The following is a 27,068-nucleotide window of genomic DNA, read 5'->3' as shown; positions in this document are numbered from 1 at the left end:
TAGTATTTTGGTGGTGGTATTGGCACCAGTGATGGTGTGGTGTTGGTAATGGTGGTATTGCTGGATATAGTTATGGTGGTGGTAGTGTTATTTTTGGGATTGCTGGCATTGGTGGTAGAATTCCTGGTGGTGGTACTAGTCGTTTTGGTGTTATTTATGACGGTGTTAATGTTATTGGTGGGGAAATTGGTACTGGTGACCTATGTGGTGTGTTGTGGTGGTGTGATATTGGTGGTATTGCTACTAGTGGCATTGGTGCTAGCAGTGGAGGAGGTTGGTGGCATGCATTGGTGGTGGCGGTTGTGGTATTGGTGTAGATTTTGTGACATTGGTGGTTGTGGTAAGCATGGTGTTGAGATATTGGGGATGGCATGATATTAGTGTTACTGGTAATATTGGTGGCATTATTGGTGATGGTGGTGGTATTACTGTTGGTTCTGGTATTTGTGTGGCTTTGGTATTGGTGTTGGTGTTGTGTTCAGGGTAGTAGTACTGCTGGTAGATTTGGTATTCCTAGTGAGATATCATTGGTAGTGTGTTATTGGTGATAGTGGTGCTATTGGTGGTGGCACTGCTGGTGGCATTGGTGGTGGTGTTAATGGTATTTGTGGGTGTGATGGTATAGATGATGATGGTGATAGTAGGGTATTTGTATTGTTTGTGGTCATACTGGTGGTGGTATGAGTGGTGATATTGGCAGTGGTAGTGGTATTGCATGTGGGAGATAAACAATTGAATGTGACTGGAAGTGTTGTTGCTGAGTTTACCTTCTAGATATAAAAATAAATTCCTATGTATTGCAACTTAAGCACCCTGTAGGAGGCAGAATGATACACCAAACTGCCATTATCATGAGTTGAGAGAGAAGTACTCTTTGGGGCGGACCCAAAGGCCACTACACAGGGCCGGACTGGCCATAGCGGGCACCGGGCAATCGCCCGGTGTGCCGGGGCATATCTGCAAAATCGGCCCTGTAACAAAATGGTCCGAAAACCGGCCCTGGCAAAGAGCTCGGCGGCACCCCCAACCCCTGGGGGAAGGGGCGGGGGGTTGGCCCAGCACTTTGCCAGGGCCGGTTTTGGTTCCCAGTCCGGCCCTGCCACTACATATATGTTTTCATGAATTGATAACAAAAGGTGTAGCTGACAGCTAAAGCCTAAAAATACAATTTAATATTTTCAGTAGACGTCCCTACGTTTATACAGTTGTCTTCCTAGATAAAGGATTTGTTTAGGTCATATTGTCGTTCTTGCCATAGCTGAGTTCTCTACAAACATTTAATCCTATGTACAGGCTTCCCTTTGATCCACCAAGCCACTATGCTTCATATCCAGTGTTGGATGAATCTTAACCATCTTAAACTTAATCCGGGCAAGTCCGAATTAGTACTGGTCGGGTAGGCCCTTTGGGGCCCTCACTATTGGCCGGCCGACTTAGGACCTCCCCCTATCCCGTCCCGGTCGGTAAAAAGCCTAGGAGTCAAGACCAACGCCGATCTCTCACTCAGAGACCAGGTGGGGGCAGTAGTTTCCATTTGCTTTTTCCAGCTACGCAAAATTAGGAAGATCGCTCACTTGCTCCCCACGCCGCCCTTATACAGGTGGTGATCGCCTTGGTACTCTCCCATCTTGACTTCTCAAATTCAATAAATCTCGGCCTGCCACTATCCTTACTTAAACGTCTCCAGATGTTGCAGAACCAAGCGGCGAGACTCATCTATAAACAACCTAAATGGCTATCTCCTTGGCCTTTACTAGTAAAACTCCATTGGCTCCCTGTCACCCAACGTGTAGCCTTCAAGACAGGGTGCCTTATTTTTAAGGCCCTCCACGGCAAGAGTCCCAAATTTATAAACTGTCTTATGTCACGACATGTTCCGTCCCGTAACCTGCGTTCATCGCATCTCCAGCTGCTAACCATCCCCACCTTCAAGCTCAAACGCCAGGGAGGATGCAGGTTTTCCTATCAGGGTCCTAAATTTTGGAACTCACTACCGTTAGGGATACGGTCTTGCAACAATCTCCTAGGGTTTAGAAAAATGCTCAAGACATGGTTGTTCCAGCAGGCTGCATTGATATGGTTCGAGTTCAGTGCCAAGAAACCCTCCGGTGTACGTGCGCTATATACATGTTTATTAACATAACATAACATAACCAAAGCCAGGACAAAGGTGCCAAGACCTGAAAACGTCCATATTTTTCATCAAACGATTTCAAGGTACGACTAGGTTGAGTCACCCGTTTGTCTAAAGACAGCAGGGCTGGATTGCCGGTAGCAGGCAACAGGCATTTGCCTGGGAGGCTAGAAGGGTTAGGGCCAGTTTTGGAGCAGCTAGGGCCAGTTTTGTTACTGGGGGCCGGTTTTGCAGCGATGCTAGTATTTCGGTGCCCAGTAACAAAAGCAGCAGTGCTGTGGAGCCAGTTAATAAGCTGCAGTGCTTGACACTTGCATCTCCACCCCCTGTTATGTTATAACAGTGAAACCAATTTGGCTCCACAATCACAACAGAGAGGGTGGTGTCTAAACCATTAGGGTTTATCAGCAAAATGTGGTCAGTTACTAACAGCCATAAATCAATGTATCCAAAAGCTGTACATATCCATATAATTATGCAGTCTGAATTTGTATATTATAAGGAAAACGATATATAATATTACACAATACAAAGCATAGAATATAAAGTAGATAGGTTCCATTAAGGAACTTCCCTAATCTAAATGAAGCTTCTAAAATATCATGGGGAATTCAGAGATGACGATGTCGGCATCGGCGAAACCAAGTCAAGGTTCTCATGGGTGAAACATGCATTTAAGCATGAAGCACAATGCCCTTGGAAAAGGGAATCTGCAGAGGTGAGAGAGGTCTTCTCTCAGCTAAGTCAGGACAGGATCTGCTAATACACAATCAACATACAGTTATTACACAGTATAACGTTCTGGAAGTTCTGTTTTACCAGCACCCTCTGGACAGTCCAATCAGAAGGCAGAGTCTCTGGGAGCAGGTAGACTCACCAGGTTCCCAGCATTAACCCCTTTGCCGCGGGGGTAATTCCCCCGCTGTGCTGGGGGAGAGGGGGCGCGCACAGCGCCCGGGTGCTCATGACGAGCTGAGCTCGTCATGACCACACCCGTTTTCGTGGAACGTAAAGCACAGCAAGGGAATTATCCCCGTGTGTGAGCGCCACGGCGGTCATGATGAGCTCAGCTCGACATGAGGACAGCGCAACCGTGGCTCATGACGAGCTCAGCTCGTCATGAGCATGGGAGGGTTTAAACACGGACTAAGTGCATCGGTGCGGCCCTAAAGTTGGTAAGTTATTCTTGCCTGCTAGAGGAGGCTGTTTCCCATCCCTACTTGCGACATATCCATGACCGAAGATTAACTAGGCGAGCTAAACCTCACAGTTCTCTACGATAAACAATGACTATATTCTTACTAACGAGCACTCCTCGATATAGCACCTACAGAGGAGAGGAAGCATGGAACTTGCAACTCATGTATTAAAGAAACAGGTTTAAATACTTTATTCAGTTCTATGATCATAAAAGTGTGGCAAACATACATGCATACACTTATTATGAATAAATAGGTAAGTAAAAACAGAATCACATTATAATACCACATTGCAATGCATAATATCCTGGTAGATTAGCTACAGTATAAAACAAGCATTTGCAATGCAATAGGTCTCGCAGTTGTTAGAGTTTGAACCATTGGCATTGTAAATGGCAATGCCTTTTATTTATGTGTTGGTTTTTAAAACGTAAATAAAAGACATTGTCAATTACAATTCCAATAGGTTAAACTCTTGCAAATGCGAGACCTATTGCATTGCAAATGCTTGTTTAACTGATTAGTATAGCATAAAGCAAAGTACGTACATGTCGTGAATTACAATGGCGAAAAAACATGAATGAATGAATTGAAATTATAAAAACCACAAGTCCCATAATACCTCACGTGAAATGAATCCCTCAGCGGGGGCCGAGCACTTTTAAATGTTGAACGAGCTGATTTGTCGGGGGTAGCTCTCACGCTTTCAGGCATATTAACATGGTCCGTCGGAGCCTTGCTTCCTGTGCGGGGGTGCGTGCGCCCCTCGAGAGGTAATTCTATCCCTTGCCCTTTGATCTCTGCCCTTTATTGGTGCAGTTTTGTGCTGACTTGTGCATAAAATGACATTTGCACTAACTAACCAGAGCAAACACGTCCAAACGACGGTGCCCGGTTGCTCCAGCACCAGTGCAATGTAGATAACGTAGCGCCTGGGGCCTAGCTTCTGTGCGCCAACCATAATCTCCCTTGTGGTAATGAACGTCACGACCTACGCTTTATGTGGGAGGCGCGAGGACATCTTTAAAATGTCAAAGGTCAAGCATGCAGGCGTGGAGTTGAAAATGTGCTCGAGAGTGCCTATGAGCGGGGTTTCTAGGCGCTTCGGGAGGTGGGAGGGGGTTGCGTCAGCGAGCCATGTCTGCCCAGAGACAGATGTGGTCCAGCCTATCGGGAGGTGAGGAGACTTCCCAAAGGGCCTTGTCTCAGAAAGGTGGGGTGGGCTGGGAGAGAGTCAGTCATGGGCAGCCACCAGGCTGGCTCACGAGTAAAGGGCTCCGACTGGCATCTGAGCCTGGCCTGCACGTCACATGATGCTTCGATCCCAGCAGGGTGGGCACAACCCTTTTTACTCATTAGGTAAATACACCGGGTGATATCAATGCCTGTTATTCACAGTGCTGTCATGAAAGTGCCATATTGAGCCAGCAAACACTTCATAAAACAGGTTCTTTTGCAATTCTTTGGTTACACAAGAGCACAGGGCCGCATGACCAGGCCTCGTCACGTGCACCGCGGGTGGCAAGGGCTGGCACTGTACAGAGCCAGAGTGGTGAAAAGCCGTGCCTGCGGGGGCGGGCGTGCCCACCTACCACAGGGTACCGCGGGCTCTGTGCGAGTCTGTGCAAACCCCGTGCCTGCCCAGAGCTGGCAAGCTGCGGACAATCTGGGGTGCGGCCCGAGGTGCGCAATCGTTACAAGTTGCCACTGTTTGTTTTGGATTTAATAGGAGCCGCCTCGGGCTTCCTTCCCGCGCGAGGCCGGGTGGGAAGGCGCTGTCCTTCATCCTTCCTGCATCGTGTGTGTAAGAGGATGGGTTACATCGCACTGGGGGGCGGGGGAGTCCATGCCAGGTTTTCAAGGGGACCTTGAGTAACAAATGAGTAACTGTCGTTCATTTCTTGAATGCAAATATCTCGTCGGTATCCGGCATGGATCCGGCTGTCCTGGACTTTCGCTGGACACCCTGCGCTAAACATTAGTTTGATGCAAGGCTCACCAGTATTGACGTCGTTGTAACCCTTTCACTCTTCCACCAATCGCAGGGGCATGACCTCGGGAAACACGCCTGCAGCTTCACCGTACACTCCATCGCGTTCTTACTCTGAGCACAACGCATTTCACTGTTTAACAAAGTACACAACTTTCAGCATTCGGGCCGACATATTTCTTGTGACGTTTTTTGACAATTTATTTCCTGAACTGCTGTTTTCTCAAGAAAGTTAGCTCCTTTTATTTTGAACAAACTGCTGAGACTGCTGATAATCACTTTCTGTGTATGGTACAAGACACACTTATTTATATTAATGAACAGCAAGTGAAGTAAAGGTAGCCGAGATGGAAAGACAACGGTTGTATGAGTTAAACAGAAGCCCATGCCCTCACACATGACATGCTGCTGAAATATTGAGATATTAGAAAAGCCTGAAAATGTGCATCACTACAGTGACGTGCGTTTTACAGGATACGCAGATCAAGAGGGAAAGGACTTCTTGCCTATAAAAAAAATGTTTTTACACACAGTTATACAAACTCCTTCCGTGATGTGTCCGGAAGTCAGGCAAAGTCGCCTGTGACGGGGGCGGGGCTGCGTCTGCACCGGAAAAGAAGGCAGGCGGAGTGAAAGCGTCTCGGGACGCCAGAAGGAGAGCGGAGTCCCTCTACATTGAACTGGTAAGTGGGGGGGGGCTCGGTGCACTCGTGTGTGTGTGTATGATGTGTGCGACGGCGTGTGTGTCTGTGTGTGTATGTGCATGCGTGTGTGTGGTGTTTTCAGCTTCCTAGGAGACAGCGCCTGGCCGCAGCGCTCGTTCACGTGCGCGTGGCAGTTTGGAATCGCCTCCAAGGCGATGCGCGCGGCCAGGATTGTCTCCTGGGAAGCTCACATGGCAACAATAGGGGCTCGGCGGAGACGCGCTTCGCGCGGCTAGCCGAGACCTAAAAATTAAATCAACAAGAATAAAACATAGCAGCAATTTGAAAACGTATACAGTCCAACATGCGTGTTACAGGGTTGGGCACTCAAAGACAACACTGGATCTCGTTATGGACATCCCTGCCTGTGCACAAAACAATCACATATATGGGAGCAGCAGCTCAAACTTCAGAGCGTTAGAAGCAATATTCCATACCCTAGCTTTAGACCGTAATCCTGAACCAGGAGTATCAAGATTATTAACTGGTAGAACTTTACCAGGAGTTACCTCAGCACTTTGGCTCTGATGCTCCAGCTCCAATGACGATATTTAGCAACGGCACAGACAATAGGTTCTTTGGTCTCAGCACGCAAAGCCCTCAGTGCCACCGAGCACTGCCTGACCCCAGCTGTCTACAAACCAGAAGGATATATTCTAGCGCTTGTTATTCGTTGGATTCAAACTAGTAGAGAGTGATAGAGGAACATGCAACAGATGGTTAATTAAATTAATCAGTGATCAATGAACGGTGTTGTGATCACTATCACTTTTGCCTGTAATCTTACTCTCCACTTCAGAGCTCCACGAGGATAGAAAAATCAGTATGTAATCAATCCTACTGGTGTGATTAGTACAGTTATAGGTGTGTAGTGCTTGAACATCAGACTTGGTATGCCCATTATATGCACTCAGACAATAAAATAGTGTAAATGAAAATAGTTGATATGCCAAGTCAGTCCATCGCTTCACAGGCGCAATGTCTACAGGTGGAACACCCCATTCCTCATCCTCCACCTCAATAAGCGAATGACCATTGTTTTCCAGAGGTTCAAAGGTGGTGTTAAAATTTCCTGCAACCATTACAAATCATGTATATCAAATTGTTCCCTATGAGCACTAAGCTGTTTTAATGTCGGGGTTACACCACCCCCTCTAGACCCTTGACTGTACAAATTGTACAGATAAATCGCAGGGCTATTCTTCCTTTAATTTTTATAACGTGGATATCTAGGGATGAAATGGGAAGGAAATACTATTTAGCATTCAAAGAGGTATGTATCCACACAAGATGGCCACCAGAGGGGCAGCCCTTTTTGTTCAAGCTATCAGGGAAAAGAGTGTTTACATATCCTGGTCTATGTATGGGGTCCAGGCTCCAAGTCTCGTGCAGCAGGAAGATGTTGAATTAATCCACGAAAGAACTCCTCATCGTCCCTCATCCCTTTGGTCAGTTTTGGAACCTTTGTCCAAATCCATACTAATATTATAAAGAGAGAGCCCAAACCTTTGAGGCGGGTAATCTCAGTAACCACTGCACCAATCACAACACCCAATACAGTGTTGGAAAGGGCAGTTGCAGCAGAAGGACATAGGCTATGCAGACGCCCACCATATACATATAAAAGGTAAAAGAACCGTTCCAGCAAAGTAGTCCCTTGTGGGCGTGTCTGCATTTTGCTGTGGGCGTGTGCTGGGGGCGTGACAAACGCTGGGGGCGTGTGGTATGTTCCGCCCTTCATGCCATGTCTTATATCGTGTGCTGTGGGCGTGTGCTGGGGGCGCGGCATTACGAAAAAGTGTGGTACGTTCCGCCCTTCATGCCATGTCTCATATCCTGTGCTGGGGGGTGGGAGTGTGCGGGGCGCGGCATCACGAAAAAAAAAGCGAGCGTACAATCCAGCGCTTCCAGTGCCGTGCACCTGCTTTACTGTATGTAGGTCAGGCAAGCCGCTATTCCCAAGGGCCGGAAGGAGCACAAACAGGGGCCATTGTGCAGGAAATCTAATCTCGCCTTATCGTCCGGTGACGCCTGATGCGCACACTGGAGATTTACCACTTCTGTTGCGCACAGGCCTCGCGCGACGCACATCCGGAAACAAGGCCTGCCTCCACGGAAATAGCAAGAAAGGGCCTATCCCTCCCCCGGTAAGTACATTGCTGGCACGGCGGGCCACATCTCCAGCAACATACTCATATTGTTTCACCACCCATTTGAAAAATGCACATGTCTCTCTCATTGATGGCCAGCACCGAGATACACTTTTAGACACACCTCCCACCAGAAGTTCTATGGAGGGCGCTCACATATTAGGATTTAGGCATTTGTTATGGTCATTTTTATTGGGCAATATTTCGTGTTCTGGGGGCGTGGCCAATGGGCGCGTCAATCGGCCGGCAGCAATTCATACCCGGACAACGTCTGGACGGGCTGCTAGTTAGGAATAAAGCAAGTCGGTCTCTCAATACAGTCCCCTTGGTACCTTGATATAATGCCCTTTTACAGTGACTAATGAGGCGATTTTAGGTTGTTCTTTACTACCTTTATTTAAAGGGGTGGCATGGTCAGGTGGCATGTATAACCATCTGAGAGCTAGTGAGTGTGCCCTTGGCGGATGCCTAGAAGTACGTAACTCTGGGTTAATCAGCGCTCCTGTTTCGGCCAAGGGTGAGGAAATGGCCAGATTTAGCGCGTATAATTTTTTGTTTATTCTGATCTGCCATTTGCATAGTGTATGCGCAAGTAGATGTGACCACCACTATATGCTACTTCGAGAAGTTAAAGCTTCTTTACTTCCACCGACAGCCGCCAACAGTGATCTCAGCTCAATTATCTCGCTCTGTAGCCTCTTAACCAATGAAATAACGCTGAAGATATCCACATCACCATCAGACCCATGTCCAGAGAGAACAGCAGGGCTGCCCCCTGAGTAGTTATCACCCGCTACACAGGCTCGCCCCTCCATCCCCTCCCACCCTCCTCTATATCATTACACACTTGTGTGTCGGCAACAACTGAATACCTTTTAGAGCAGACAATTACAGGCTCCAATGGGACCACTGCATGCTTTTTGAGATTAATTTCAGGGAGACTCCCTCATGAACCCCCAGAGTCTTGCTAGGCAGTAGTACATTGGTACTTGTTTGGTCCACACTTAAGCCTGGGGGATTTATTCTTCCTTTGGCAAGCAAAAATCTGTGCAATTTAACCGCCACATTTCCTTGATTCAAACCTTTAGCTCATTGGTTCCCAAACTGTGCACCGTGGCTCCCTGGGGATCTGTGAAACCTAGACAGCGGAGCCGTGCACCAAGCACTTTAATGCATTCAATGTTGAAGGGTCTGTTGGCGTCAGTTAATCTAATTAGACTTAAACGCATGATGTCGACGATTTCTACGTGACAAGCCTAAAGCTGTAAACGTAGTGCTTAATTGAAGGCATATTGAGGGAGAAGACCTCTGTATTTCACTGGATGCCCACTTTCCAACACTCTCAAATTAAGCAGCAGATGCCTGATTTATTTTGTTACACACGTTAATAGTTTCATTTTTTCCCAAATGCATTTTACACCAATGCAAATTATCAGGAAAGTACAGTTGTCCTGTCTATTAAACACACTAAGTATTATTAAGTATTGAAATTTGCACTTGAATAATAGGTACTTTCAGTACACATTTCTTCAGTACACACACATTTCCAGACAGGCCTGCTCTCTCCTTGAGCACAGGGAAGTAAAACACCATATACAGCATAATGCTAACATTTAGAAGCAAGAAAGAGGGACGTTTGAAAAAAAATCTGAGGAATTGATTTTACTTGCATTGATTTGGAGGCAATTTTAGGGAGGAGACAGCTAAAATAAAGATGCATGTGTTTAAAAAACTGTGAGTCACCCTGCTGAGACAGGTGTGTTGGCACGTATGACATGGGTAGAAATGGAAGTGCATGCAAATATTCTTCAAGCGCACAAACACTTTGGCAATGGAGCCTACATGCAGAGGGGTGCTATCTAGCACTGTAAGTGGGATAAAAAAGTGTGGGAGGGTACTCTAAATAAGGCATGGGCAAAGAAGTAGGAATATTTTATTAGAGGCACCGCCTTAATAATATGAAAAACCTTGCATATTTGATTATAATACCTTCATCCTGATTATTTTCAGGGAGAAAAATGCAAGTACTCCCGAGGCCGGGCTTACATCCACCCCACCCTTCAAAAAAAGTAACAGTGGGGACACACGGGCAATGGCCAATGGATCACGGGAGCCAGGGGTCGAAAACATTTGGGAACCATTGCTATAGCTGCTTAGCCCCCCCAAGAGTGCGTCAACCTCCTTGATAAGGGAGTCAATGTCCTAAAGCGCTATACAAGCTCGAGGACTGTCACAAGGGGCAACTCTGGAACTTTTCTTACTTTCACACAGAAAGGTTTCAGTTGCTATGCACGTACCCATTTGGACAAGATGCCAAAGTCTCAGACATCAAACTGGAATGGTTCTCTTTATTTTGAATAAACTCCTTCCAAAATGGGGATAATACATCAATATCACAGCTCAGAACCAAAGGGGTGGGCTTGCCATGCCTCTTCCTGGCGCTGATGGGTGAAGGATGGGCCTGTCCTCGGCCCGGGCTTTGCCAGGCGCAGCCCGAGTGCGTCCCGCGCTCTGGGGACGACAGCCACACTTTATAGAGCTTAGTGCAGCAGGTGGCAGTAATCCCAAGGACCTCCTCCTGGGGCCCAGTGCAGGCTGGGACGTGTAGTCCTCTTGAAGAATGCAGCTTTCAGAAATAACTTGAGTGACTGAGGCCTAGACCCAGATCATCTCATCCACAAGAGCAAAGATGGTAACCTACGAATACAGTTCGCATGAGAGGTCACAATGTTTACATTACGGTGATATCTGTGGCTCTTACTACATATAAATGCAGCAACCTAACCCTACAATGCACATAGATTAACATAGCTATTGAAAACCTGTAGATGTGATGCACTAGTGCATGAAACGTTAAATTGCACTGCACCGTGCGCATTGCACTTCACTATAGCAGTTGCAAACTTTAGTGTACATATCTGCATTTCAAGCTAGTAATTTGCCTATGCAGTGTTGACAGACCTGGCTATGCTGATACAGAAGGCTTTCTTGTGAATACAGGGTCAAACCCAGCATGACTGCACTATACCGTTGGCCTCTGAAGTGTTAGGGTCCCTCTATTCAGGCCTTCCAGGCTGCAAGGATCATTACACGTGGGGGGTTCATGGAGAGAAGGTGCTGAGTGTGGTATATTAACATAGGCACATTATTCCCTGCACTGTGCATCCACATGCAGACCCTTCAACCTCATCTACGTTTCAAACTCTTCTCTAAAGTGTAGTTTTGCTTTGCTGAACATGCCTGCAAAGATTGCCAATGAACAATTCCCTAATTTTATCCCTAATGTTTACTGTCCTCCTATGCAGATATGCACCCTCCTCCTGTCTGAGTGCTGAATGTTGTTCAGAATTAGCATATTGGACGCTGTTTGATTGAGTCCATGTGCAGATGTGAAGTTAACTTTTATAAAGTAGTTTTTCTTGTGGTTGTTGCCTATACTAGACAAGTTATTGATATTTTTGTTTGATGATGAGTTGCATGGTATTCACATAGTGCTATAATAGGTCATGGAGACCATATGGTTTCTTTTGAAAGTTATTTTTGATTTTCATGTTAACTAAATAAGCTGTTTTTATTGCACGTTTATCTGCTGCTGCTTAAACCATGCATTAAGGATGCTAAAAGTAACTTATAAAAACATTTCTGAATACGGCCCTGACAAAAAGGAAAACACAGCAACTCTCTTGTTGTTGTATTAAACATTTCAGGTGACAGTGCTGTCTCTGAGTAGAACATCTGTAGTTGGATACTACACACGTGATAATCAGTCATATCCCTGGCAATCCACATGCCAGGATTCGCTCCTCATTTCGTCCAGGCTGCCGCCCCACAGAAGTCACAGTTCGCCTTCTACATTCAGAAGTTGGAGAAGCACCCAGGTTCTGCCAGCAGAGCCTCATCTGGCTCCAGGTTTAGAAACCTTTGACCGGCGGTCCATCCGCTACAGGGCCATCAGTGGACATTAGAAGGCCCACCATATTTAGGGTAGTCCTTCTAGGCTAGAGAAGCACCAAGGTTCTGCCAGCAGAGACTCAGCTGGCTCCAGGTTTAGAAACCTCTGACTGGCACCCATCCCTTACAGGGCCATCAGTAGACATTAGAAGGCCCACCGTATCTAGGGTAGTCCTTCTAGGCTAGAGAAGCACCAAGTTTCTGCCAGCAGAGCCTCAGCTGGCTCCAGGTTTAGAAACCTTTGACCGGAAGCCCATTCGTTACAGGGCTATTGGTGGATGTAGGAAGACTCACCATATTTAGGGTGGTCCTTCTAGGCTAGAGAAGCACCAAATTTCTGCCAGCAGAGACTCAGCTGGCTCCAGGTCCAGAAACCTTTGACCGGCGGCCCATCCGGTACAGGGCCATTGGTGTGCATTGGAAGGCCCAACATATTTGGGGTAGTCCTTCTAGGCTAGAGAAGCACCAAGTTTCTGCCAGCAGAGACTCAGCTGGCTCCAGGTCCAGAAACCTTTGACCGGCGGCCCATCCTTTACAGGGCCATTGGTGGGCATTGGAAGGCCCACCATATTTAGGGTTGTCCTTCTAGGAAGAGGAAGTACCAAGGTTCTGCCAGCAAAGCATCAGTTGGCTCTAGTTTTAGAAACCTTTGACCGGTGGCCCATTCGTTACAGGGACATGGGTGTGCGTTAGAAGGCCCACCATATTTAGGCTAGTCCTTCTAGGCTAGAGAAGCACCAAGTTTCTGCCAGCAGAGACTCAGCTGGCTCCAGGTTCAGAAACCTTTGACCGGCGGCCTATCCGTTACAGGGCCATTGGTGGGCATTGGAAGGCCCACCATATTTAGGGTAGTCCTTCTAGGCTAGAGAAGCACCAAGTTTCTGCCAGCAGAGACTCAGCTGGCTCCAGGTTCAGAAACCTTTGACCGGCGGCCCATCCGTTACAGGGCCATGGGTGTGCGTTAGAAGGCCCACCATATTTAGGCTAGTCCTTCTAGGCTAGAGAAGCACCACGTTTCTGCCAGCAGAGACTCAGCTGGCTCCAGGTCCAGAAACCTTTGACCGGCGGCCCATCTGTTACAGGGCCATTGGTGGGCATTGGAAGGCCCACCATATTTAGGGTAGTCCTTCTAGGCTGGAGAAGTACCAAGGGTCTGCCAGCAAAGCATCAGTTGGCTCCAGTTTTAGAAACCTTTGACCGGTGGCCCATTCGTTACAGGGACATGGGTGTGCGTTAGAAGGCCCACCATATTTAGGCTAGTCCTACTAGGCTAGAGAAGCACCAAGTTTCTGCCAGCAGACTCAGCTGGCTCCAGGTTCAGAAACCTTTGACCGGCGGTCCATCCGTTACAGGGCCATTGGTGTGCATTAGGAGGCCTGCCATATTTAGGGTAGTCCTTCTAGGCTGGAGAAGTACCAAGGTTCTGCCAGCAGAGCCTCAGCTAGCTCCAGTTTTAGAAACCTCTGACTGGCAGCCCATCCGTTACAGGGCCATGGGTGTGCGTTAGAAGGTCCACCATATTTAGGCTAGTCCTTCTGATGTTTAGTTTTCCTATTCGAGACTGCCAAGAAAAGCTTAGAGGTCCCAAACAGGAAAGAGAACAAATGACCCTGACTTTAACCCACTGCCAGAAAACTCCCAGGGTCATTTATTATTTCTCTCTTAGAAACAAAATCCTCCCTTAGCTGGGAAAACAATCTCCAGCTCCTGGGGTAGTACAGAAGGCAGTGTGATCTTAGAATGGGTGGACAGGTCTCCGACACGAGAACTGAGGCCATGCCCTCAGATGACCTGGTAAACTAGTGTGTAGCGTTGAGTATAAAACTTTGACAAAAAACCTGGAAGTGCACCCTTCAGCACTAGAATAGAAGGGACTTCTATGTGTCTTCCCTCCTTCCACCCTCGGTGTTTTCTGTGCTAAATTCTGAAGAATATCGGGAACAATTGGGCACGGCAATTCCTATTGGCCCCCGATAAGGCCAGGAAAATGTGGTACCAGGAACTCCTGGGCATGAACATCTTTCGTCCTATCTTCTATCGACCACTTCAGGAGGACCTCCTGTCTCAGCATCAGTGCAGGTTCCTCCACCAAAGCTTCGCAATCTACACCTACATGCATGGCGATTGAGCAACTACAGTTGACTCCGTTCGATTTGCCTCCTAAAGTGGCGGATGTCATCCTCTCCACCAGATGCCCTGCCCCAAAATCTATTTATCCTGGACGCCGACAATTTTTTTACCTGCTATGGAGTTTGTAATACTGATCCCTTTCAGCCGAACTGCCGGTCATCCTTTTGCTTGATTTGTGTTTAGCCCAGAAAGGGCTTGCAGTGGGTACTATGAAAGGTTATTTGTAGGCACACGTTTCCTCTCACGCCGTGGTAATACCACAGGGAGACTTTAACTTGGTCCTGGCATTCCTTATGTGAACACCGTTAAAGCTTCCTGCATCTCATGACCTTGAATACTCTCTTTCTGATTCCGATTACATCAGCTCATTGCATGAGTGATCTATAGGCACCTTCAATGCTCCCAGCCTACACCACCTCTTTCAGTTATAAATATGGCAGTGCCTCTACCAGCCACCTGGGGCAAAATGCCTACTGTGTGTCAATGCAACACTTTGAAAGGGGATAACATTTAAATGAAGACTTATGTTAATCATTAAGTTAACTCGTCATTTTAATTTTCTCTCATTTAGAAGCATTCATAAATATCGTTTTGTGCTCATGCTCCAATATTGCATTGAGAACGACTTTTATTTAAGAGTTCAATACCTTAGTGCTTTAGTTCTGAACATCTGTGATCCACATGGGTCATAAATCTGAGTGGAGCCCTGCCCATTATCAGGTTATGCTATCTGCCGCCTGAATGTAAAACCAACACAGCCTTTCCCTAACTTTAATAGGAAAACACAGCACTTATTTATTGCAGTTTCTAGTTAAAAATGAACTTAAGGCTGGGAGCTACTCTGAAGAATTCTGTGAGCTACTGGTACTTCACGATCCACTGGTTGGAGAGACCCCTAGTCTGTGCATTAGTTCTTAGGTGTGAACCTGGTTCAGTTCTAAAGTTCTCCCTTTTGAACTGTGAGGGCTCTGCTCTTTCCTAATATCCACCTGTCATCAATTAAATCATGCTTACCATTATTTGATTAACAGAACACTCTCCATAAAAACAATGAGCATCGGCTACCTGATTTTGAGGACGGCAGTCAGAAGAAGAGATGCCCCTCATGATCTACCCTTTAATCCTGTTTTGAGCATGGCAGAGGGTGGTGTTCCCCATGCTAGAACTGCTGTCCGCTACACCTTCTGGAACATCCATTTGGCATTCATGAAACCAAAAGGCATCAGAGAGGCCTCCAAATTTATCCCAGCCCATGCAGTCTCATTTTTGAAAACATCTCATCTCTGCAAGAACTACATGAACACCATTGAAGGTCTTGCACATGAATCTGTAAAAATATCCCTGACAAACTTGGAGACAGCTCCAGTCGGGACGCCTCAGTTCAACTGTGGTGGTACCAATGGGGTGGTGTCGGGCTGGCCGCATAGAGGTGGCAGCATAAGAGGTGAATTCACAAGGGAGACACTGGAGGGAGGAGTTTTTAGGAGGAGTGGGCCATAGAAAAGGGATGGAAGCAGCCACAGTCTTTCCCCTCCAAAGCCAATGCCTTCATGCCGGCAGATGTTGCTTCTGGACATGAAAGGCTAGCTGCACAGGAACAGGACTCAGAATTTGGTGGTTTATCCGGGGCCACTTTAGCTGAGACACTGCATCTGCTAAGCAGTAGTTTAGTGGACGGACCACCAGACTTTAAATGTCTTGCTGATCTCTACTCTGCTACTCCTCATGCACCTCAACTCTTATCTCTCACTGACACAGATGCCCTATCTGCCAGATGAGCCAAGGGCAGTTTTTGCCATAGAATGTATGTTTGTCATCAGGGGATAGGAAATCTGTTTCAGCCTGCCATGTACAAAAGACATGCTATATTATAGGCTTTGAGAAGATGCTGAAGGAAGTCCCTTGTAGATGTATGTTCCAAACAGCACCTCAAGTAGACCCTTGTGAACCTGCAAGTACCTGTTGTACTGCAGACTTGTGTGTATATTCTGTGAACTTCAAGGCCCAACTGAATCTGGGTTGAGGGTGGTTCTGAGCGATGACATGCAGGGATCACCTTGCAGTAGGTAATGCGGATGCCTACACGTTTTTTTCAGGGTACCTCCAGAGGTGTGCCAGATGCTATGATTATGATTTTAAATTTGAAAGGGAAGAGCTGTGACAGAGAACATGTGAATTGTGGAAGGAAAAGGTTGAGACACAGAGACAGACATTGATAGATATTTTACTCGGCCATCTCTCTAAACTTCTAGCGCCAAACCTCCAAAAGTATGTTTCAAAGGTTTCAAGCAGTATTTTTTTCACACAAGGAAGGAATTTTGGAAATGGTTCCCAAATTAGCACTGGCACTTGCAAGGCTATCAAGTCATATGCACTCAATCAGGATACAGGTCAGTCCTTCGTCTGACCTAAAGAATATTTTCTGCTGCAACAATTATTCAAATCACAATGGTTAGTCCAATTTCCCCGTTCCAGGAACACTTGCCTTAAGGGCTGTGTCATATCGTTAGTGGGTCTCATGAGCAGAGGGATTCAGAAAGAGGCACGGCTTGGGCTTAGTGGACAACCTCATACCCTTATCACCTGGTTCTAAAGCTACTCCGCGACAGAGGGGCACTCAGGGCAGAGAGCTGCCCCACAAGATGTTGTTCTGGGAATGTGTCCTCAAGAGATTGGGCAAGACAGACAATCTTACAACATACATTGTGTCCGCTCTGTCCACTGTATTATGCTTCCCCGCCTCTGTAGAGGTTGGTCATGGACCCCAATGTGATTGAAGCCACGGAAGAAAGGCCAGGGGCACATTAGACTCATCTGCACAAAACTAGACGATCAGCACCAGGCTATCCGCAGCCAGAACTCTTAAGAGTTGCCCCGGCATGCTGATTGTGACTTTCATGCAGAGCGGCGGCACCTCTGAGCTGCTTACATTCATGATCCCTACACATGAGGAATGGCACACAGACTCACCTGGTGTCTGGATGGCTTATCGAAGCAGATTGACATTGAAGGTCTAGAGCAGAATGACATTGAAGGTCTAGAGCAGAATGACATTGAAGGTCTAGGGCAGAATGACATTGAAGGTCTAGAGCAGAATGACATTGAAGGTCTAGGGCAGAATGACATTGAAGGTCTAGAGCAGAATGACATTGAAGGTCTAGAGCAGAATGACATTGAAGGTCTAGAGCAGAATGACATTGAAGGTCTAGAGCAGAATGACATTGAAGGTCTAGGGCAGAATGACATTGAAGGTCTAGGGCAGAATGACATTGAAGGTCTAGAGCAGAATGACATTGAAGGTCTAGAGCAGAATGACATTGAAGGTCTAGAGCAGAATGACATTGAAGGTCTAGAGCAGAATGACATTGAAGGTCTAGAGCAGAATGACATTGAAGGTCTAGAGCAGAATGACATTGAAGGTCTAGAGCAGAATGACATTGAAGGTCTAGAGCAGAATGACATCGAAGGTCTAGAGCAGAATGACATTGAAGGTCTAGAGCGTTGTACAGTGCCACAGAAAGAGTATCCCTTTTGATGTGCACACTGGAGAGCAGGGCCACTCCATCTCAATCCTTCTGCTGTGTTCTAGTCATCTCCACCTCCCAGCTAGAGTCACTGTGGATGCTGTGAGCCTCTTCCACTACTCTCAACAGACCTTAATGCATCCAAAGCAATATAGGCTCACACGACTGTGATATAGAACTGCTCCGCTCCTTAGACAAAGAGGCTGAGGTGTAGCACAAGGTTCATCACTGCTCGATGCTGGGTCTGGTGCCACAGTTGTACTCTGTGCTCCACAGCAATGGCACAGTCCGATTGGCCATCACTAACCATCCTTAAAGGACTGTGCAGCCGACAGGCATGCCTGATCGAGGGCTACTTATAAGAGTGGGTTGTAACCCTCTTAGAATGGTACTGCTGTGAACAGAAGAGGCAATCATTCCTCCATAGTGGGCATGACGCGACATGGCGAATAGTGATGGATAAGCGAAGGGGAATGCTGCTTACAACTACAGCAGTTGTACATTTATTTCTAGTTGTTTGTTGATTTTACTTTCTAAAACAATACTTTCACTTGCTATAAGACATTTAAAGTATGAAAGTGAAAGGCATTCCCTCCTATGATTGTTGCTTCCAGATTAATGTCTCCACTGAAGTGGATGAACCGCCTGTTTTTGAAAGAGACAAACTGAAACAGTTGCAGGTTTTAGCCCTGTCAGTGGTAAAGAATAGACCACCAGAAGTTGCTACAGTGTTTTGGGCAACTCTCTTTGCACAGTATGTTTTTCCTACACAATTTTACACTTATGACCATTGTTTTATGCGCCATTAGTCAAGTGCAATGTGATTATTGAATGTCATATGGTTTGGAATGAATTAGGCTGACATTGCCTTTTACTCCGCCATTGGTGGTGATGGTCAACATGATGTTTAAACCCCTCTCACCCTTCCTTGCAGATCACGTCAACGGGCACTGCACAAGCCCCACCTCCCAGACCGGCAGCTCCAGCAAGCGAATCTCCAGTGCCGATGGAACCAAAGCAAACCGGCGAGGGCCTGGGCGGCCACCTTTCCGAAAAGCACAGTCGGCTGCCTGCATGGAGATCTCCCTGCCGGTCACGACAGAAGGTGGGTCGTGTGTGTGAGTAGGTTTGGGTATGTGTGTGTGTGGGTGTGTTGAGTGCAAGTTTATCCCAGTCTCTAAGTCCCTTCAAAAACCCAACCTGCTCCTTGGTTCCCCTGAACACCCTGCATGTGATTTTCCTCTCTAATACTCTGTTATGTCTACTTAGTACTAGTTAGCATGATAGCTGTCTGAATGTTTGCCCTTGTGTCTACTTTGTATCTTAGTGGTAGTTAGCATGCTCCCCAGCTTATAATGCGCTCACCTGGACTAATGGTAACCTGAATGTCTAGTAGTAGTCAGACTAGACGCTTGCGATAGAATTCTTCAACAGACTGCTGAAAACTTTTCTGGTTCGAGCTTTCAGTCAAACTGAATTGCTGAAGCTTGGCTATCTATTCCTAAAGCTTGAGCCCACATGCAAAATTAACTTTGTACATTTTACGTAATTACTTTTCCGATTCCAGAATTGTTCAAGAAAGGTAGTAATGAAAACTCTCTTAGAAGACAGGTCTGTTTATATGTTGCCAAGGTTCACAATTACATATTTTAGGTTTGCTTCTTGAAGATACAGTGATTGCTTGGTGAAGTAAAACCAAAAAAAATCAATCTTGCATGTTAAAACGCCAGGAAAATGTTGTTTAGCAACACATGCTCTTTTGCACCTTTCCAGATTTCTACTCATTTTAAATTTTCTTCGCCTACGGGGTGATGCTATAACACTATGTGAGTTTCCCCATTCTTGTGCCCTAATTGATCTTCTTGGGCACCTCTCTGTAGTCTCCACTTTTTCACAATCAGTCACTCCCAATATTTTCATCATATGTAATTTCCGTTAAAGGCCATCACAGTGTTTTTACCGATGGGCATTCCCCCTCCAATGCCATCTTTTTCAGAGGGATATTACTTCTCTCTCTCTATGCTGGTCCTAATAAATGCCCACCCCACTACAGAATTGGAAATACCTTGAGTCTATGACTTGGAGGCATCTGTAACCACCGTCAAAACCATTAGTCTGTGTTGAGCTACACCAACAGCGTAGACCGCCATTTTGGGAGAATCTGCAACACCATATCAGTTCATTATTTGTAGTGACCTACATCAAAACATGAGGCATCAACTTTGGGGGATGCCTGTCTGATGTCACGATACTGACATAGTCCACTTCCTGTACCTGACGAAACATATGGGGTGGTATCCATCCTGTCTCAATTAGACTTTTGTTTTCCATTCTGGGGCATATTTACAAAGAAATGACGGAGCGCAGCATTAGCCATCTAGGCTTAAAACAGTGCTCCGCCACTTCTGAAATGCAGGGATGCACTGTATTTACAACAAAACACTGCAGTCATGCGTTTCCCCCTGCGTTAACGCGAAGTTCAGCTGCCTAGCGCCACTGCAGACACCCTTGCACCGTAGTGCAAGGGTGCCTGCGCTATGGGGAATGATTGTTTATGTGCAGGAAGGTGTCTCTTCATGCACATAAACAATCTTAAATGCAGATTTGTAACTTCTATGTGCGCTGCTTTGTGACTCATCATTTTTAAAATGATTCTTTATGTTCAGCAAGAGACACATTCCTGCACATAAACAATCATGCATGGTGTTTTGCTGTTTTTATGTGTGCTGCACAATGCACACACAAAAAAACAGCAAAAAAAGGAGATTTAAAGCCTTTCTCCTTGTTGCACCCTGTTAGGGCCAGGATTTCCCTGGTCTTAATTTTGTTGCTGCCTCCTATTCACACCACTCTTGTAAATATGGGGCAGTGTCAAAATCAGTGGGTGTTGCGGCACAATGCCCACCGCAATACCCATGGCCTACCCCTGTCATACTACGTATAGCATGAAAGGGTGCCTTATTTATCAGTTTTCAGTGGCTTATTTACAAATTTTATGTGGCTTAACGCTGCCTTATAAATAAACAAAGCCTGTATCACCACCGCAATGTCAAAAATAGTGACATTCTGGTTGCGATACAGGCTTTTAAATATGCCCCTCTGTGTCTTGTCTGATGATGCTCACCCGTTGGATAATGTGTCTTACGTCCAACATCTGTTAAATTTGTATAGAAACTTCATATATTTGCTTTCTTTTTGATATGGGTGCTCATTCTCTCCACCGCAAACCAGCATATTACTACACAAGCTAAGGTTGATATTGGACAAGAGCCTGAACAGTGCTAGATTCATTGGACTTCACTGAGAGAAAGAAAATAGGTAGTTCTCAAGCAAGGTCTGTTGATTCAGGGATCTCTTTGAAGACTATTCAGGGCACGAAAAGTAAAATATCTGCAGAAGGACACCTTTTGTATGTATTCATGCCATGCCCACTGTGATTTAGCAGATTCTAAAGCTTAATCCGCTTCCTTGCTACATCCGCTTGTCCTGAGTTTGCCTGGGCCTGCCTCCAAGCCATTAAAAGGAAAATATGTTTGTGGGGTTTAGTCGGAACTTGTGTTAATATGAACTAGAGACCCCATAAGCCAAGATTCGAAAGACATGCTTGAAACACGTTGTTCACCCAACATCTGATGTGTGGGAAAAGCCATTGGTTCAAAAAGCATGCATGAACATTGGCAAACACACCCTTAATCTAGCACCATCTGATCTGATTTGTATAATTCATAATAATTTAAGGCATCATATATCCATATCCAGCACGTGGTGTAGTTGTTCTGTGTTTTTAATGTCGTTATTATGGTGGAGAGTTACTGGATTTAGACAGGCTTTGATTCTAGAGGAGCTCTGACTCAACCTAGCCTCCAGACCGGTGTGCCGTGGATGATCACGCAAGTCCCCGTGGGTCGATCAGCATCCTATTCCTAAGGGTTGCTTGGTGAGTCAGCAGTCATTTTAATCAATGTGGTTCATATCAAAGTTGAGAGAATCAAACAGCTTGTACCTATGTTCAAGAACTGCAGCCAGCAATGAGCCAGGGTGTGACAAGAACAGTGGCACATATATTAAAGATTCAGAAACTCTTCCTATTAAACACCTCCACCTCCAGTGATCTAGTTCAGATACTTAGGGATGGATTTAGATTTTGGCAGATGCGTACTCTGTCGCAAACATCATGGATCACCTATCCACAGTATGACAAATGCATTACTTCCTAAATCACTTGTAATACAGCAGACTGGATATCCATCATGTTTTAAAAACGTTTATTGAGGAACTGGAATATCTTACATATATATGAATACTTAAACATCAAATTGGCATTATTGATGTCTGTCGGAGGTGCTGGGATGAGAGCTCCCCCGTACGGCGAAATTGGGCCTGCTCCATGTGCTAGAAGGGGTGGGTGGTAACATCTACAAGCGACACTTGCTGCTGCTAGGACTAACACTGGCCAAACGGGATTTGGCACAGGCCTGGAAGGATCCCGGGGCCCCCAGGGTGGTCGGGTGGAAGAAAGGGCTGGACTTTTGCATGGGACTGGAGCGGCCGGTGTTTGAGGCCAGAGGCTGCCCCACAAAACATTATAAAATATGGAAAAGATGGGCAGACTACAGCGGATTGTGGCTGGAGCCTCCACCACCGCCAAGGGGCGAGGATGGGCAGTTGTAATGGGCACGTTGAGACAAGGTTATTTATACGGACAATTGTATGCTTGCCCTAAGCAGTGTTGAAGAGACAGAGTGTTGCAGGAGGGAGGGGTGGGGGTGGGTAGTTGGGGGGGGGGCGGAGAGTGGAGGGTACGCCATTTAATTGCATCGCACAATATGAAGCATGATTGTTGTCACAGCCCCTCCGAGGTTGGGAGCACTGTGTATGTTTATCTCAGCGATCTTAATAAAAACAGTTTTGAAAAAAAAAATTGGCATTATTTTTACAGAATCTGATAGTAGGTCAGATTATTCTGATTTCACGTTTATCCTTATTACACGTCCAGTAGAGACACAGAAATGAGGCATCCATTGTAGTACATAATTCATGTCCATTAAAGATTGCGTCAGAGATTTAAACTTATGAAGTTTCCTCAAATGCTAAAATCAGCTCTTCTTATTCAGAACTCTCGCCCATCCTGGGCAATCCGCATCCAACCACCCAGCCCCAGGTAACCACACAGCTTCACCTCTGGCCCTAACCCCCCTTCTTTTACAGAGATATAGACTTTCTTCAAAATAGAATGTTGCCAGAAATCTGGCTATCCACTGCCAAAATGCGGGGGGCTCTGGGTCCAGTAATACGGGTGCAATACATAATTTGCGACAAAGATACGCTAATCTTTACCTCTGTCCTTCACGCAATGAGGATCTGCACCTAATAACGCAAACTTGGGTGTAAGATCGACTGGGGCATTTAAGATCCTACTCAAGAAGTTGCATATTTTATTTCAAAGCCCTCCCAATTTCACACAGCAGCTGCTACTGGGTAAAAAGACTATACGAGGCAATACTTAGTTTACCCTTCAAGGCCACATACGCGGCGCAGCCGCTTTAAACTTTTTTTGTAATAGCTGGCCTCTATATTTCTCAAAAACCTCCTTCGCAGTCTTTCCCCACAGTTAATTCATAAATGCTTGGTAACATCAATGACTCTTAATTCCTTCCCTCAGAGCCCGTTACGAAAGGTTCTATAAATTGCAGCATAGAAGCCCAAAGATAATACTTAAAACAGGGCAAGGCCCCTGCCTAGTGGGAGAGTTAGAAACTTCAGCGCTCTTCTTACCTTTTTGTACTCCCAAACAAAAATTATTACGAATTCTGTCCAGTTTTAATAAACAGTCATTCCCTACCACTAATGGAATTGCCCTAAATAAATAAAGGACTATGGGGAGTACAAACATCTTGATGACATTAGATCAACCTATCATCATCAAATGAAGATTAGTAATACGTGCTAGATCCTTTTTAACTGTGGGTAATATTTTAATGGGGTAATGTTACCCGTAGCAGGGATTATAACTATTCCAGGATAGGTCACTTTATTAGTCTTACAGTTATCACTAATATGAATATCTTCGTTAGATATAATTTGGGTCTTTCCATTAAGAAGATATCCTGAAACCTGCCCAAAGCTATCAGCCTCCACCTCTATTTCACGGATAACCTCAGCTGGATCTGTCATGACAATGGCCACGTCATCAGCATATGCTAACACTTTAGTGCCGAATCCATTAACCACTAGAGGCCTTATTCCTGAGCTGCTGGTTATTTTATTCATACATAAAGTAAATAGTAGGGGAGAGTATGGGCAGCCCTGCCGCGTTCCGCTTGCGATCTTGATGCTCTCAGATTCCAAGTCCATCAATTGATTTTTGGCTGTTGGATTTTACACATAATTCACATGGCTGCCATTTAACCAGGACCGATGCCTAACCTCTCTAATAACTCCCATAAATATACCCATGTTGCCCTTTTCAAATGCCTTTTCCGCAGTGAGCAGGATCATTGATATAGGGATCCTCCTAATTTACGGTATATCAAACAATGTTATAGCCCTTGAGAGACCAATCTGGCAATGACCCCGCTCAACCGGGTCACTAACATCTTTGAGTAAATTTAAATATCACTTTTGATTAATGATATGGACCTGCTAGGGTTGAGGGAGGGGTTTCCCCTTGTTTTTAAAATACAACTATATTAGTATTCAACTATGACTTTGGTGCCAATTTCACGCTCTATGCATCTACAAAAGTACTAAGCATATTGGCTGACAAAATCGTTAACAAATTATATAACTCTAAAGAAATGTTATCGGGTCCCGCTGCCTTCTCGAGTCCCAGAAAAGTTCACTGCTTCCCTTAATTCAACTATCATAAATGGTGAATCAAGAATGATCCTGTCATCTTCCCCCAAAGCTTTGATATCTACTTGATCCAAATACTGCTTAACAGGTCTAGCTCATCCTGATAGTGCCATTAAATTCAGAAAAGACTCCAATAACCCCTTTGGTGTTCATAATTATCTGGCCTCGTCTTTCCTTGATAGCAGTAACTCTACCCTGTGTGTCTTTATGCATAGCCCTCAGGGCTAGCTGCTTCCCTACACAATCACTGAATTCATACCTCTCAGCCTGGTATTTCTCTGTAGCCCTCCTGGAGAAAAAGTTGTTAATCTCAACTTTAACCACTTCTGTCCTCTAAAGAAATCTCATCCCCTGACCCCCCTTTGCCTGCCCAATCATATGCACCTTCAGATGAGCCCTTCCAGTCTTCCTAGTTTCTTATGCAGTACCTTGATCTTATTATGACTGCCCCTCTGATTATTAAGCACTAAAACTAAGTGTTTTCCCGCTGATCCCGGCCTTTAGGGCATCCATACTTCTCGTACGGTGCTTCCTCTATTTCAAAAATCAATCACCCTCTGTCTCATGTGCCTTACATACTCACGGTTTGACAACAATGCTCTATCGAATGACCGTGAATTTCTTGGTCTAGCCCTTGTAGCATACTCTACTTCCACAACCAGAGGGTTATGGTCATAAAACACTCTTGGATGATCCATTATGCCAAACTGACTTAAAAGGGTAGATGAGATAAAAAACAAAATCAGGCACACATACTTTTAAGTGGAATAAGAATAAAATGTAAATTCTGGACCTGAGCACTCGAAGGCCACTCAACATCAATCTAACTATGCAAACCATACATTGTTTTAGAGCACTATAAAACGTGGGTGTCCTGTCACAATATCCTGCTATAGAGGGGTATACCAAGCCCACATGCCAGTTAAGATCTCTACTCAGCACTGTGGGTGCAGGCCAAGATGTTAGTTCTTGGGACATGTCATCAATAACTGCTGCTTCATCAAGATTGGGCCCATAAATTGAGCAAAGGATGAATCTGAATACCCCTACTTGACATTCAGCTAAAATCTATCTGCCCAGTCTGTCTGAAGCGCTCCTTTTGATATCACAGAAGCCGGCTCTAGCAAATAATGCTACCCTCCTCACAGCACTCCTCTGCGAAGTGTAGGCCAGCAATCCGTACCCCATTGTGCCTAGCAGGTGTTTCTTATCTACCAAGATGTGTGTTTCCTGAAGGCAGATGATGTGGCCCTCACCAACTGCAACCACTCGGCTACCCTAATCTGTTTGAACCCATCATTCAAGCCCCAAACATAAACTCTGACAATACGAAGCAAATCCATCAAAGTACAGATAGGAGTAAGAAACTCCTAGAGCCCAGCAGCTATAGACAAAGTACAACTTATCACATTTAAACCATTCCCCGTGCAGGTTTCCCCCCAACAGATAAGACTCAACAAGATCTAACACAATCTCATTAAGATCAATACCTTCTTTGCCTATTTCGGTTTTCCTCCCCACCTTCCCGTCTTCCTCCTCTTCTCACTAACCCCTTCCCCATCCTACTCACAAACCTCAAATCCAGCTCTCCCTCACCTCCCCCCCCCCCCCCCCAAGAAAAGATCTCAGTTAGCGCTGGGACGCCCCTGGGTAGCCAACGCGCTTTACAAATCATCAATACAATACAATCAATACAATACACGTTTAGGCCACATGGCCTTATTTCAAGCAATCCAGGAATTGATTATCCAGGTATTAATTATCTCAGAATTAAACATGTGGGTCTTCTCATGACATATTATTTTAAATCTGGCAAGGCTGAGGAGATAGACTTGGCCTTCTTTAACTTGAGGGCCAAGGGTGAAGGTTCTCAACATTAGAAGATATATTAGACGATATATGGCAAGTCCATGAATCACCAGTGATGGGGTGCTCTAGAGAGTGTGGGGCAGATTTACAACAACGTATCAGCAAGGATGTGCCAGTTATTTTGTGTGAGGTTCGAAACTCCTTGTGCCACCATGGATGCGCCGCATTTACAATGAGCTGCACTGTGGCGCAAGGGTGGACAGATGCGTGATGCATCTGTCAGCATATAGGTTACGCAGTGCTGGAGTCGTGTCGCAAGTGCGACGTAACTCCAGCACTGTTCAGGGGCGCCCTTTATGCTGTGCTGTGTCATTCCTTATGCCTGCCACAAGCAGGCGTAGGGTTTTGACGTAGCAGGGCTGTAAAAGTGACTCAGTGAAATCTTGTAGATTTCACTGCGACACTTTTACAGGGCTTCCTTGTGATGTTACGCCCACCCTGCATACATTATACCTGACGCAGGTATAATGTAGCGCAGGGCTTTACAACGTGACGCATCTCACTAGATGAGTCACATTGTAAATCTGTCGAATGGTAGCGCATTGTTTACCACGCCGCTGCG

General features: G+C 45.8%; 1 protein-coding gene across 1 annotated transcript in view; it reads left to right on the top strand.

Annotated features, from left to right (window-relative positions):
* STXBP5L (syntaxin binding protein 5L) overlaps window positions 1-27,068 on the top strand; it is a 1,741,945-nt gene that overhangs the window by 1,570,016 nt on the left and 144,861 nt on the right. The window contains exon 20 of the mRNA XM_078656640.1: window positions 18,717-18,887. Coding sequence (XP_078512766.1) covers window positions 18,717-18,887 — 171 coding nt within the window. The remainder of the gene's footprint in view (window positions 1-18,716; window positions 18,888-27,068) is intronic.

This window comes from Lissotriton helveticus, chromosome 8, assembly GCF_964261635.1.
Source record: "Lissotriton helveticus chromosome 8, aLisHel1.1, whole genome shotgun sequence".
Lineage (NCBI taxonomy): Eukaryota > Metazoa > Chordata > Amphibia > Caudata > Salamandridae > Lissotriton > Lissotriton helveticus.
Note: the sequence above shows the minus strand (reverse complement) of the source record. Positions and strands in the feature narration are given on the sequence as shown.